The sequence below is a fragment of the Musa acuminata genome, chromosome BXJ3-1 (genome assembly GCF_036884655.1).
Source record: "Musa acuminata AAA Group cultivar baxijiao chromosome BXJ3-1, Cavendish_Baxijiao_AAA, whole genome shotgun sequence".
Taxonomy (NCBI): Eukaryota; Viridiplantae; Streptophyta; class Magnoliopsida; order Zingiberales; family Musaceae; genus Musa; species Musa acuminata.
Window position 1 is genome coordinate 22,415,192 of NC_088349.1, and position 13,958 is coordinate 22,429,149.

Sequence of the window (13,958 nt, forward strand, 5' to 3'; positions counted from 1 at the left end):
AGCTCCCACACTATGGGCTCCTCAAAAAGAGTCCACAAAACTATAGCCGAAAGGAGGGACTTGTGAAGGTATTTTAAGGAGGGGAGGCTTACGAAGGAGTAGGGACCTGTGGAGGACCGAGAGAAGTAGCGGGAGGTTTGTGCCTAAAAAAGTCTCACTCATGAAATGAGAGCCAAAGGCATTATTGAGGCATTATTGAGGTAGTTTGAGGCTTCCAAAGAACTCGGACTTATGGAGGGAGCACCGTAAGAGTAGTGAGGGATTCAGGCCTTGAAGGGGAGAGGTTACCAGGTCGGGAGCCAGCAGGGCTGTAGTTCATGGAAGAGGGCGAAGTGACTGAGGGCAGGAGTTTGAGAACAATGGGTTGTGCAGGGAGAAACGGAGGGTTTCGTAGTGAGAACTAACCATGACCTTTTACCCAGATTTCGTAGTGAGAACTTTGGAGGGTGTGAAGGATGAAGACATTTGAACAAGGCAAAGATATCTTTATATGAAGCCGGAGATCTAGACATGAAAAAAGTCTGTCACCGAGGGCAGAAATAATTAGAATAGAAAAGCAAGAGAGAGAGAGAGAGAGAAATAGTTGTCCCCTGTTGAATAAGCAGTGAACTTTGGACCTAAGCCCTGAGCATGAAAGGACGGGGGAAGCGAGGAAGAGGAAGGTTCCGCAGGCAGCACAACTGCATGAAGTTGTATCAGCACATCACTTTATTTCAGATTGCTGCAAATATACACTTGTTTGTATGTCATCTCTTACCTTCAGTTGGGATCTCAACATCCTTCCTTTCTTTCAAAGAAGTACTAACAGTATACAAATCCAGATGATAATGTTGAGTGAATTCCACTCGCCAAAAAACGAAACAATCCTGAACGAATACAAGCAAAATTTGCCAACCTGTGAGCTGCACTATTAGCAGTTCTATGTAGATATTTTCATCCAACAAAATTCCAAGAGTTAACATACATCAAAATACTCCCGATGAAACATCAAGACTTAACTGAGGAATTGGGACATGGATAAGCTATCGAAATTAGTGAACAACAACGAGCAAACCTACCTAATGATCTCTGGCCAGACCAAATATTATGCATACATGGAAAGAAACCCTGCAGATGTGGAAATAACACCGGGGGAAACATTAGATGATAGGTTTTTATTGACGTTATGCCTTGGAGTTTCAGAATGGAACATGCTGTTTTACAACTCAAGCAAGGCAAAACCTCGGATACAACTCAGTACAAGTTCCGGACATCATCTTTATGTACAGATCTGACTCCAGAATATTAGCACCAAAATGCACCAGCATCTGCACAGAGAACACATCTCACATCAATATAGGCAGGGTGGATCGAGAATAAAAGGGTGAACAACTTGTATATGCATGGATATACCATTGCTGGCTTTTCCTGAACTCTGTTAGAACTGGATATATGTTCTCAAATGCGGTGTATGTCTCCTCTCTCACCTGAGATGGAATTCCAGTATATGTAATAGCCATTACCAACTTAGCTAATAGGTTTGTAAAGAGTGTCATGCAAAGTTTTAACCTTAGCTCCAGTGATAACAATTTTTCCTGAGACAAAAATGAGGAGCACAATCTTTGGTTGCTTCATCCGGTAGATCAGACCCGGGAAGAGCTCTGGTTCATACTGTTAGAAGTAACAATCATCAATAGAGAATGTTAAAAACATTGCAACTTGGAAAGATCACAAGGTTTCTGCACAGGTGATTTGAGGAAAAATTTCAGCGAAGAAATAAAAAGAGTCATGTGCTTTGTCTGTCCAGCTAAATCTACTTAACTCAAAAGGAGTGTTTTAAGATAACTCAGTCTTAATGATTGGCTTTACAAGATGGAGCATAGCTTCTTCAACCAAAGACAATTAAGCTTATTTTTTATTGAACTTACTAAGATGAGAATTAATACAAGTAGATGATCCAACATAGAGGAAAAGAAGAAAATTGAAACAATTAGAGATCAAATAGTGCAAACACCTGCAAAATCAACTAAAACCAACAATAGAGCTGAGCCACATAGATCATTTACATACACTGCAGAAGGCACCATGAGAGTATGCAAGGCCTTCTAGTCTTATTGGAAATTTGACGTCACATGAACCAACAATATTCTGAATCTTGAAATCCTAGACATCACATAGAATGTCAGATAGAAATATGCATAAACAACAAAATGACATACCAAAATGAAAAACCTGTGAGCAATTACCTTAAATTTAGCAGGAAAACCAAGTTTCTGAATTATTCGAGCATACTGAAAAAACAAAGATGTCAAGTCAGATTACAATTCCAAGTGCGGTGGCACACACGTAAACTCATACAATACATAATCTTAATACTCTGCCAATACTGAAGTAAAGCTTTAGAGCATTCAAGACAAAAGACGGTCACTTGTACAAGTCATCAGACCTTCCTTGCAGCAAGTTTGGATTGATGCTCGCTCTTAGCTCCGGTACATACCTACCACGTGTATCTAGAATGTCAGCAGAAAAATCACAACCAACAGATGTGTTCAGAAGTTTGCAAATAGAAGGCAACAATGATAGAATAATGGTTGTAAAGCCAATTTAACTACTCCATAAGATAATGGATGCAAAATTATACCATTGCACTCAACCCTAGTTTAGACCAGCGATTTAAAAGGGTGCTCGAGCGAGGCGAGGCGAGGCGAGGCCCGAGCGCCTCGCTAATCTCCCAGGCAGCACGCTTCAAACAAGCGCCGCCTGGGCGCTCGCCCGAGCCCAGGTGTTAGGCGCTTCGGGCAAGCACCTGGGTTAACTAAGGTGACTGAACCAGGATTTTAGCTCTGGTTCGGTCCTGGTTCGATCTCCGATGGTTAGTTGGTTCAATCGAACCAACTAAAACTGCTATAAGTGACAACCGAACCCTAACCCACGCCGTTGTCGTTGCTCGCAAATGTTGCCACTGTTGCCACTCGCACCTCCCGCTGCTCGCCGCTCCTGCTCCCGCTCTCGCTCCTGCTCCTGCTGCCGCTGCTCGCCGCTGTCGCCGCTCGCAAACGCTATCGCCGCTCGCACCTCCCGCTGCTCGCAGCTCCTGCTCCTGCTCCCGCTCGCGCTGCTCGCCGCTGTCGCTGCCTCCTTACACTCCACTGCCGCTGCCTCCTTACACTCCACTGCCGCTTCCTCTTTTCTCAGTCAGTAGGCTCAGCACCCCCTTACACTTCCTTCTTCTCCTTTTGTTAACAGTATACTGTATACTGTTAATATTGTTAGGTTTATTTGAAATTATTAATTTTTAATACTGTTAATAGATTTTCTTAATTTAATAATATATTTTAATTTAAAATTTTAAATAATTATATTTATTAATTATATTATATATTTTTTATATTTTGGTGCCTCGCTTCGCTTGGGCGAGCGCCTAGCGCCTCGGGCATTTTTGGACCTTGACGCCTTTTGGCGTCTAGCACTTTTTAAATCACTGGTTTAGACTTCAGATAATGCAGGTAGTTTAAATGACTTAAGATAGCGCATACATAAGACAATTGACAAATAAATATTCACTTCTTAAAAGATCTAATACAATGGGAACATGACTACACAAAATGCGTTTACGCAGATAATAATCAGCAGCATGATGCATTTTACTTGTGATATACAATAAATAGTAGGCAATCAGATATTGCTATTCTCCTTAAAAGAAGGTACAATGTAGGTGCTATTAATCCACTTAAGATATTGCTAAGAAAAAAAGTAACAACTAAGACTTGTACAGCTTCTAATCTGAAGTCCTTAATAACGAGAGGGACCATCAGCACGATAAAGAATTTGAGGATGATAAACAGGCAATAAAGTAGCAACAATAGCAGTGTATGACAACACAATAAAGCTCACATCATGCTTCCATTCTCAAGACCAAATGTACCATATTTTCTTAACCTTCCAATTGACAGTAGATATTGAGAATGAAAGGTGGAGTCTCAACTGTTGAATTTCGTATTTTGATGATGAAACCAATTGATAAGTGTTTATGTTTTAATATGCGTTTTGAGTGACGCAGGATGCTTCGATCAGGATAAGACAATTAAAGCAGGAAGAATCATGTTGTGCCGGAGGAAAACATGTCAAAAGATTGGACGTCGGGCCGGAGGATCGATCGACGTATCGACAGAAGGCTTCGGGCATCGAGCCAAGAAGAGCGGATATTGCGCCAAGAATATCGGAGTTGCAGAGTCAACTGGCCAATTGGACAATAGGCCGCAAGAGAGGACGATGCACCGAAGAATTGGACGAAACGTCGAGGGACCAATGACTTGTTGGACAACATGATTAATGCTTAGTATTAATTGTATAGATCGAAGTGTATTTTACATGTGCAGGATTAATTACGATAACAAGGCATGAAACAAAATGAAGTCCCGGAGTCAAGGACGCAATTTCGTTGGGAGTTTGAGAGTTCGTCAGAAGTTCTGACGGAACCAACCGAGAAGTCTCGGAGCTTGCCAGAGAAGCTCGTCGGAACTCGCCAAGAAGATCGTCATGAAGTCCAGGAGCTTGCCGGGAGTCCGCCGGAACATTGCCGGAAGATCGCCGGAACATTGTCGGAAGATCGCCGGAAGCTCGTTGGAAGAATAGACTTACGGACTTGTGTAGCTCAGATTATGTCTTAGATTTCGTAGTTAGCACGTAATTGGGTTTGGATTTGGGCCAACCCAATTAGGGGCCAGCAAGGCCCATGTAAGGACTGTGTTGGGCCCAATGAGAGGCCCAAACAGTGCCCTAAGAAGTCTCACCGTCATGGCACAATCTTCGAGACTGTGTCAGGTGGTGGTACCGCCAATCTAGGCGGTTGTACCGCCCCTGGCAAGGTGCCAGGTGGTGGTACCGCCCAGACTGACACTGGGCGATGGTACCACCCAACGCAGGCGTGGTACTGCCCGTGCTCGGGAAACCCGGGATGAGATGTTTTTAGGCTTTAAGTTTGAATCAACTTGAAGCCTATAAATACCCCTCTCATCTCTGATTAAAAGACACAAGCACAGAGAGTTTAAAAGTAGAAAAATGCTGTAGAAATCTCTTGTGAGAATCCTCCTCTAGTCTAAGTGTTAGAATTCTGTAAAAGAGGAGTGAGTGCTTGTAAGGGTTGTCTCCTAAACCCGGTAAAAGGAGAAGAGGGGTGTGTAAGAAGGAGGTTGATCTTCGCCTATTAAAGGAAGATCAATAGTGGATGCCGGTGGCCTCGATGGAGGAGGAATCGGCGGAGTGGATGTAGTTCACGACGACCGAACCACTATAAAATTGGCGTGTTCTTTGGTTTGCATTTACTTCTTGCCATTTACATACTGCAAACTGAATCTTTACTTGCCTACTGCATTCACTTCATAAATGTACGTTTTCAAAGTTAAGTTTCCGAAATCGGTTTTCATCGGAATCGGTTTTAATCGAAACGAAAAGTTTTGAAGACGTGATTTTACCGCTGCACTAATTCACCCCCCCTCTTAATGCCGACCCCGATCCTAACAATTGATATCAGAGCCTCGTGATTTCTCAGTTGGTTTAACACCCAAGAGAAATGGCTCTTTTCGACTTTCAAAAGAGTCACTCTCTCATTCGTCCACCCTTTTCCAATTGGATGGACTACACATATTGGAAAACTCGAATGAAAGTTTTCTTGCTTTCTTTGGATTTGAACTTATGGAACATTGTCGAATCCGATTTTAAAAGGTCTTCTCTTCCAATGAAAGATTGGAATGATTTGGAGAAGAAGACGTTTTCTTTAAATGCTAGAGCTATGAACGCTCTATTTTGCGCTTTAGACAAAAACGAGTTTAATCGGGTTTCTATGTGCGAAACGACTTTCGACATTTGGCACACACTTGAAATCACACACGAAGGCACTAGCAAAGTTAAGGATTCTAAAATTAATTTTTTAATATATGATTTTGAACTTTTTCGAATGAAGCCTAGCGAAACCATTGTTGATATGTATACCCGTTTTACGGATGTTGTCAATGGTTTAAAAGCTCTAGGCAAATATTTTTCGGATTTTGAACTTATAAACAAGATTTTACGTTCTCTTAATAAGAGTTGGGATTCAAAAGTAACGACAATTCAAGAATTAAAAAAATTGAATACCTTTCCGATTAAAGAACTAATAGGGTCTTTGATGACCTATGAAATGACATGCAATGCACGTAAAGAACTTGAGAACCACATTCCAAAGGACAGGAAGGATTTCGGACTAAAAACAATCGAATACCACTCGAGCATAAGCTCAAGTGATAGTAAACTTAAACTACTCACGAACTTTAAAAAGTTAATGAAACAAAAATTAAAGAACAAAAAGAACGCAACTACTTGCTTTGAACGCAGGAAAAAGAACACACTTTGAGATGAATCGAGCTCCTCCGAAGATGAGGAAAAAATCAACAAAGGCGAGGTGGCAAACTACACCTTAACGGCTTTTGACAATGAGGTAATCAAAATGCCTTTAGTTTAATTTGAAATTACATAATGCTTCTCATGACTTATTTTTAATTTAGTTTAAGAAAATTAAATATTTTTTTGAATTGTATGTTTAATGAAAATACAAAAATAAAATTAGATCATGCTTACCTTTCTAATGATTTTAAAAATAATCATGAAAAATACATATTTTATGATAAACAAACAAAATGATTTTGATTGAAAATATGAAATCATGCTTGGTGAAATAATGTAATAATGCTTAATAAATCTATATTTCAAAATTATGCTTGATGATCCTTGCGATATATGGATTATTGATTTTTACCATAATGAAAGTGGGTTTTTTTCGATTTTAAATATGATGCATATTTCTGTTTGAAAAAAAAAAAAAACAAAGGCATGCTTATATGAAACAAACTAAAAAGAGGAAACCTTTCTCCTTGAAAAATTTCTCTATTTTATTGATTTTTTTAAAAAAAACAAGATTAATGAATATATTTGTATCACTTTTTTGAATCTCTTGAAAGTAATGTTAAGATTTTGATGATTTGAATTTGAAATGAATTTTATCAAAATTATGATCTTGATTTCTTGGAATAACATGAGATTACCTTTGATGATCATTTTAATTATTTTGATTCATGGAATTTTTGATTCATGACTTGATCTTTCATTTGTTTATGAGATGGTTGAAATCTTTGTACCTTTGAATTCTTCCCTTCTCCTTTCAATTTTTAAAATTATACATGTTATATGTTGGAGATTTGAAACCATATTTTGACATTATGCATATCCAAGAAATGTTGATTTGACAAATTGAATGAATTGAAAATGAATGATGATTTTTCTCTTGATTATAACTTATGATATTTTTTAAGAATCATCATCTTGATTTCTCGATATTTGATACATGAAATTTTTCTATGAATCAAGATTTTTTCATGCTATGATTCTTCTTGGTATTCACTAAAAATGATGTATTCAAATTAATCATGATATGCTACTTGACATCTTGATAATTTATGACTTGAATTTTATTATGTAAAATTTCTTATATTCATGAAATGTTTATCTCATCACGAAAATTCTCTTGATATTTTGAATGTGATGAAATGAAATTATGCATGAAATACAAATGAGAAGTTAATGATCATACATGATAGGATGTAATGAATTTTGACATTTAGATACCATCATTTGAAAAGCTATGATCATGTTGCCAAAATAATATATCATGAATGTTTGAATATCATGTATGATATACCCATAATGATGATTGATTTATTTGTATCATGTATGAAGTAAGGATACAAATGTAACGTTTTGAAATTGTGCATATTTCAAGTTGAAACCATAATGATGCACAAACATATTGAAATAAAGTTGATAATTTACCTTTGTCATAATCTGAAAATTGATATAAAGGGTCTTCCCTTCTTTTTGACAATGACAAAAGGGGAGATAAAAGATGCTAGCTCGCACAATTCAAGAAGAAAGCAAAAAATTGCACTTCTCAAAAGAGAAGAAAAAACTTGCCTCTTGAACATCTCAAATTGTTAGCTTCCATGTTGTAAAATAATGTAACATTTTTTTAGCTTGCATTTTTGCAAAGGAAGCAAAATAATCGCACTTCTCAAAAGAAAAGAAATTGCTATCTTGAACATCACCAAGAATTGCTAGCTTGAAATCTCAAGAAGCAAAACATGCTAAACTTACATATCTAGCAAAATTTACAAACTTGCAAAACTCAAAATTTTCACTAGTTTACATGATGATAAAACTGGAGATTATGTTTTTCATGCAATGATTGAACTTGTATGCTCAAACACATGAGAATTGGACTTCTCCTTTTTGTTGATGACAAAGAGGGAGAAGTATGTTGATGTTATGCATAATTTGATCATGACATGTTGCTTGGATTTTTGAATCCAAGGGTTTCTATCAATATGGCATATTGATAGGGGGAGTTTGTTTAAACTCCGGGAGTTAAGGTTAACTCCGTCATCAATTAGTTGTCATCATAAAAAAGGGGGAGATTGTTGAATCTCGTATTTTGATGATGAAACCAATTGATAAGTGTTTATATTTTAATATGTGTTTTGAGTGACGTAGGATGCTTCGATCAGGATGAGACAATCAAAGCAGGAAGAATCATGTTGTGCCGGAAGAAAACATGTTAGAAGATTGGACGTTGGGCCGGAGGATCGATCGACGTATCGATAGAAGGCTTCGGGCATCGGACCAAGAAGAACGGATATTGCGCCAAGGATATCGGAGTTGCAGAGTCAACTAGCCGATTGGGCAATAGGCCGCAAGAGAGGACGATGCGCCAAAGAATCGGACGAAGCGTTGAGGGACCAATGACATGCCGGACAACATGATTAATGCTTAGTATTAATTGTCTAGATCGAAGTGTATTTTACATGTGCAGGATTAACTACGATAGTAAGGCATGAAGCAAAATGAAGTCCCGGGGTCAAGGACGCGATTTCGTTGGGAGTTCAAGAGTTCGTCGGAAGTCCGGACGTTCGTCGAAAGTTTTGGCAGAACCAGCCGAGAAGTCTCGAAGCTTGCTAGAGAAGCTCGTCGGAACACGCCAAGAAGATCGTCGTGAAGTCCAGGAGCTTGCCGGGAGTTCGCTAGAACATTGCTGGAAGCTCGTCGGAAGAATAGACTTACGGACTTGTGTAGCTCAGATTATGTCTTAAATTTCGTAGTTAGCACGTAATTGGGTTTGGATTTGGGCCAACCCAATTAGGGGCCAGCAAGGCCCATGTAAAGACTGTGTTGGGCCCAATGAGAGGCCCAAACAGTGCTCCAAGAAGTCTCACTGTCATGGCACAGTCTTCAAGACTGTGTCAGGCGGTGGTACCGCCAGTCTGGGAGATTGTACCACCCTTGGCAGGGTGCCAGGCGGTGGTACCGCCCAGCACAGCACCCTAGGTGGTGGTACCGCCCAGTGCAGTGTCAGTCTCAGACTGACACTGGGCGGTGGTACCGCCCGTGCCCGGGAAACCCGGGATGAGATGTTTTTAGACTCGAAGTTTGAATCAACTTGAAGCCTATAAATACCCCTCTCATCCCTGGTTAAAAGACACAAGCATAGAGAGTTTAAAAGTAGAAAAACGCTGTAGAAATCTCTTGTGAAAATCCTCCTCTAATCTAAGTGTTAGAATTCTGTAAGAGAGGAGTGAGTGCTTGTAAGGGTTGTCTCCTAAACTCGGTAAAAGGAGAAGAGAGGTGTAAGAAGGAGGTTGATTTTCGCCTATTAAAGGAAGATCGATAGTGGATGTCGATGGCCTCGACGGAGGAGGAAGCAGCGAAGTGGATGTAGGTCACAACGACCGAATCACTATAAAATTGACGTGTTCTCTGGTTTGCATTTACTTCCTGCCATTTACATACTACAAACTGAATCTTTACTTGCCTAATGCATTCACCTCATAAACGTACGCTTTCAAAGTTAAGTTTCCGAAATCGGTTTTCATCGGAATCGGTTTTAATCGAAACGAAAAGTTTTGAAGACGTGATTTTACCGCTGCACTAATTCACCCCCCGTCTTAGTGCCGACCCCAATCCTAACATCAACAATCATTTAAAATTACAAATATAATAGATCTTCGCTTCATTTAGAACTTAGTTCCTCCACTGGAAAATGAACAGTCAAATAGTCTTCTGCAAGAAAAAAAGAACAGTCTTTTATTACATTAAAAGGTTTATTAGTAGCAATCCTCAACATTGATATGTGTACATGCTATGACCCTTCTTGTTACATGCAGTTTAAGACAGTTTAGAGGTCAGCTCATGCCCAATCTGAGTTTCAAGCATGTATGCCTGGAAGTATCTAAACCAATCATTATAACTAAAACCACAAATGCAACATCACATTTGATGTGTATTTTTCACTAAAACCACTGACCTGATACACAGAAAAAAAAATATAAATCCTTTTCAGAGCATTCCACATGTTTACACATGATGGCTATTCAATATATCTAATTTCTTACATAATCACATTTTCCTACAGTAAATAAGAAAAATAACATTTACAGCTTTACAGAGTTGTAAATAAGTATCTACAGTACCAGAATGATATTCATGACAGATTCTGAATTTTAAATATGCATCTGTAATATTTACAACTTTACAGAGTTAACTGTGACAATATAAAAAAACTGCGATATTATGTGTGAACAAAGGAACCTACAAGATTTGACAAAATAAAATATACTGATGATGCAAAAAAGCAATAGTTTTCTATCAAGAGACAAAAATATTAAATACACATCCTTCGTATCATTTGAAGAAAAATCTGGCAATCAAGTCTACAAAAAAGGAAAAGTACAACATATGAGATCTATAAATGTATCAATTGACTAGTAGAATAAGTTGATGCACATCCACTATGCCTATGAAAGCCTTCCAACATATAGAGAAAATAAAAATAAAAATAAAAATGTTTACCATTTTTCCTGATGCAAATATCAATGCAGTAGTTTTTGGCTCTCTTATTCTCATGATAACTGCGGCAAAACGCTGCACACAAGGCCATATGCAAAAATCAGCAGTCAACCTCACATCAACTTTTAGAATTGATATCAATTTCCAACATGGCACATTTAAGCAAATGTAGTTTGTGAGAAAACTTACAAGCCAAATACAAGTTTTTATTCTTTTAAAGAAAACTCCAGTTGTTGCAGTTTAAGATCATGAGATTGACAAGCCCTTGACTTTAAGAGCTTGAAATTCACTAAGGCAATAGGATGAGCTTTCTTATAGAAACAATGTTTATCTCAAAGCATGGACACAAAAGAGATAATCATGTGAGACATTTATATGTACTTCAGGTTACATTCAGCATGTCACTGAAAGTTCATAAACATCTCAATATAGTGTGTATTGAGTTTTCTATACAAGGCTTGCTTGTTCAAGTTGGTCCTTTATGATCTCAAAGTTCCTCATCTGATTTTAAATTAAGTTACAACATGAAATACCGATTCCATATGCTGATCATTAATTGTGGTTGATCATGACTTTAGAATCATGTGTCAGGAGAAATTAAAAATAACAAGATGAATGACAGACAACAACAGTGAGACACACAATCCATAAAGTTCAGGAACAGCCCCTGCATCTTAAGAGGATCAACATCTAACTTTACCTCATACCTTGGGATTGTACTCAGCATTACGAGCTTGCAGAGCAATTGCTTTGAGATCCAACTTGCAGTCCAAATTAACAGTTGAAACAATATTCCTGGTGCCAAAAGAAACTCAATGTAAGAAGAACCACTATGACTACGTTGTTACATTGTCAACCAACAGCAATATATACAAACAGGTCTCAGGAAGCAATAGAGGCTCATAATAATCAGTTCACATGCTCAGCAACCTCTAGGCAACATAAAGAACCTACATGTGGATATCAATATTGAGTTTCAAAACAGCTAAGTGTTAGTCTTTGCCAACTGTCAACAATTTGTGCAAGAAAAAAATAAAGGACTGAAACAAAACATCTGGAAATTCATAAAAAAGTTATATTTATGCTTCCTTTTAACACATAAAATTGTCTAAACTACCAATATATGACATCAAAGTAAATGGAAGAATTCAAGCTAATCAATAGGTTAAATAACCAACAGTTTGCCCCCTCTCATATGGATGGCACAAAAATAGGACTGAATACAAGCCAAACCCAGTAACTGTTTTAGGTGCTAAAAGGATAGTTGAGTTTGACAGAGCATGCAAGGGATAATTGAGTTTAATTTATCTCTCTAGGTTATTAACTACTAGAAAAATCCATGAGAAAAACTTTTAGCTGAGTCAAGTTGTGACATAATCTTGGAAGCTGAGCCTGCCTAAGTTCCATTATTTTTTTAAGCTGAGCCTCATATGAAGCTTGATTCATCTTATTTAGGAAATAACAAGAGCTCGCCTGCCCGAGCCACGTTCTATTATCTTTCTTCCACACAAACTTGCAACTGCTGGAATTAATTCATCCACAAAATCTCATAACAGCAGTAGCACAAATTTTACATTTTTGGAACATATTAACTGAAGCAAATCACATATGATGATGGTAAAAGAAAGTATGTGGTACTTAGTTACATATTTCAAGAAAAAATATATATCATTATAAAAGTTCCTTATAACACAAACAAGAGTGAAGCAATCACCGAACACCGATTAGACAGCAAATGCAGTAATTCTTTGCATGTGCCTGAACTGTTTTATCCGGTTTTTCACATTCTTCTCACTCACTTCACAACACAAAAAAGGTCATCTAAATTATATTGAACAACTCCCAGGCAAGCATGAGATCAATTCCCTATCTTCACATAATTTAAGAAGCTATCACAGATCAGCTTGATCGCACTCAGAATAAGTTATGAAAGAGGAAGCAAACATTTTTTTATTAACTAAAGGCTTGGAATTCCATGGAAAAAATGGTTCAACAGTCCTTTGATAATTTCAGAAACAAAGCCCCAGGACATCAATTAAGCTGACAGTGTACCACAAGTATACCAATCCTCAGTCAAACAGAAAGCTCAAGGGCTTCATTTACAATAATCATGCCAATACTGTATACAATCACAGGCACCTGGATCACAAATCTCTTGACAGAATACTAAAACACAAATCATAGCTCCATTAGTACCAGACTGCAGGTTGAGTATGCCTATGTAGTGGGAAAAATCTGGACAATCAGACTCAGAGATACCTGGATTAATTTTGTGTTCTTACATAATATCTAACATGCAAGTTCAGTCCAAGATATTTCTTTAGGAACAATACAGAGAAGAGAGAGTTACTGAAGCGTGGGAACAATGCCAGATGGGTGCTTCGAGAGATCGACCGGTTGGCTCCCCTCAAGGCCCTGATCAGCCATGATCCACTTTCCAACTCCTGAGGTGTCAATTACAACAAAAAAATTCAAGTATATTTGCTCGCTTCTCTTCAAAACCGCATATTGTACTCAAATTCCTTCAAATAACTTGACTTGATCTATAGATCACCGATCTTTCGAATATTTTTCCACTGAACGGGTATCACCAAATACATGCCGCTCCAAATCAACAGCAGGTCGAATAAGGGCGAATCTGATAGGAAGCAGGCAAAGATACTAACATCAGAACGATTTATCGGTGTCGTGACTTCTCGCAGACCAGAATAGAGGACATAAGCAAACCGTCGAAGGATCAAGGCAGAAGTATAGATCTCACGATCGGACCCAATTCATCATCGTATCCGCCGGCACCTCGACGAATTCTAGGTCTGCCCGGATGATTGGAGGTCGGCAAAGGTCAGATTAGAGCGGGAAATGGCTGAAAACTGCATATATAGGCCGACAAATCCAAAAAAATCGGCCTTTTATAGGGAGAGGAACAGATCTGGAGATAAATAGAGGAGCGGAGACGAACAAATGGGACGAGGCGGATGGGAGAGTTCAATCCACGCGATCATATTTAGGGCTTCTTCTTGCATATAAGCCCCCGGAGAGTAGTCTTTTTA

General features: G+C 38.4%; 1 protein-coding gene across 4 annotated transcripts; it reads right to left on the bottom strand.

Annotated features, from left to right (window-relative positions):
- Positions 1-867: 867 nt before the first annotated feature.
- LOC103999258 (TATA-box-binding protein) lies at positions 868-13,876 on the bottom strand. Of its 4 annotated transcripts, none has more exons than XM_009420968.3 (10): positions 13,670-13,871; positions 13,259-13,546; positions 11,616-11,703; positions 10,912-10,983; positions 2,426-2,476; positions 2,226-2,270; positions 2,050-2,142; positions 1,549-1,650; positions 1,393-1,466; positions 868-1,307 (listed from the first exon to the last, which is right to left on the bottom strand). In XM_009420968.3, coding segments are annotated over exons 2-10 (603 nt in total). In that variant the 5' UTR covers positions 13,336-13,546; positions 13,670-13,871; the 3' UTR covers positions 868-1,306. The 4 variants fall into 4 exon arrangements, with proteins under 4 accessions (XP_009419243.1, XP_009419235.1, XP_009419253.1 ...); XM_009420960.3 differs by having other exon boundaries at positions 13,636-13,871; XM_009420978.3 differs by lacking the exon at positions 10,912-10,983 and having other exon boundaries at positions 13,636-13,876.
- Between the last annotated feature and the right edge of the window lie 82 nt (positions 13,877-13,958).

Excerpts from the sequence above, each read along its gene's own strand:
- LOC103999258 (XM_009420968.3), bottom strand. The coding sequence starts at position 13,335 with ATGGCTGATCAGGGCCTTGAGGGGAGCCAACCGGTCGATCTCTCGAAG. Across the intron at positions 11,704-13,258 it reads GGCATTGTTCCCACGCTTCA|GAATATTGTTTCAACTGTTA; the intron begins GTAACTCTCTCT and ends TTTTGGCACCAG. Across the intron at positions 1,651-2,049 it reads CTCATGGTGCCTTCTGCAGT|TATGAACCAGAGCTCTTCCC; the intron begins GTATGTAAATGA and ends TACTTCTAACAG.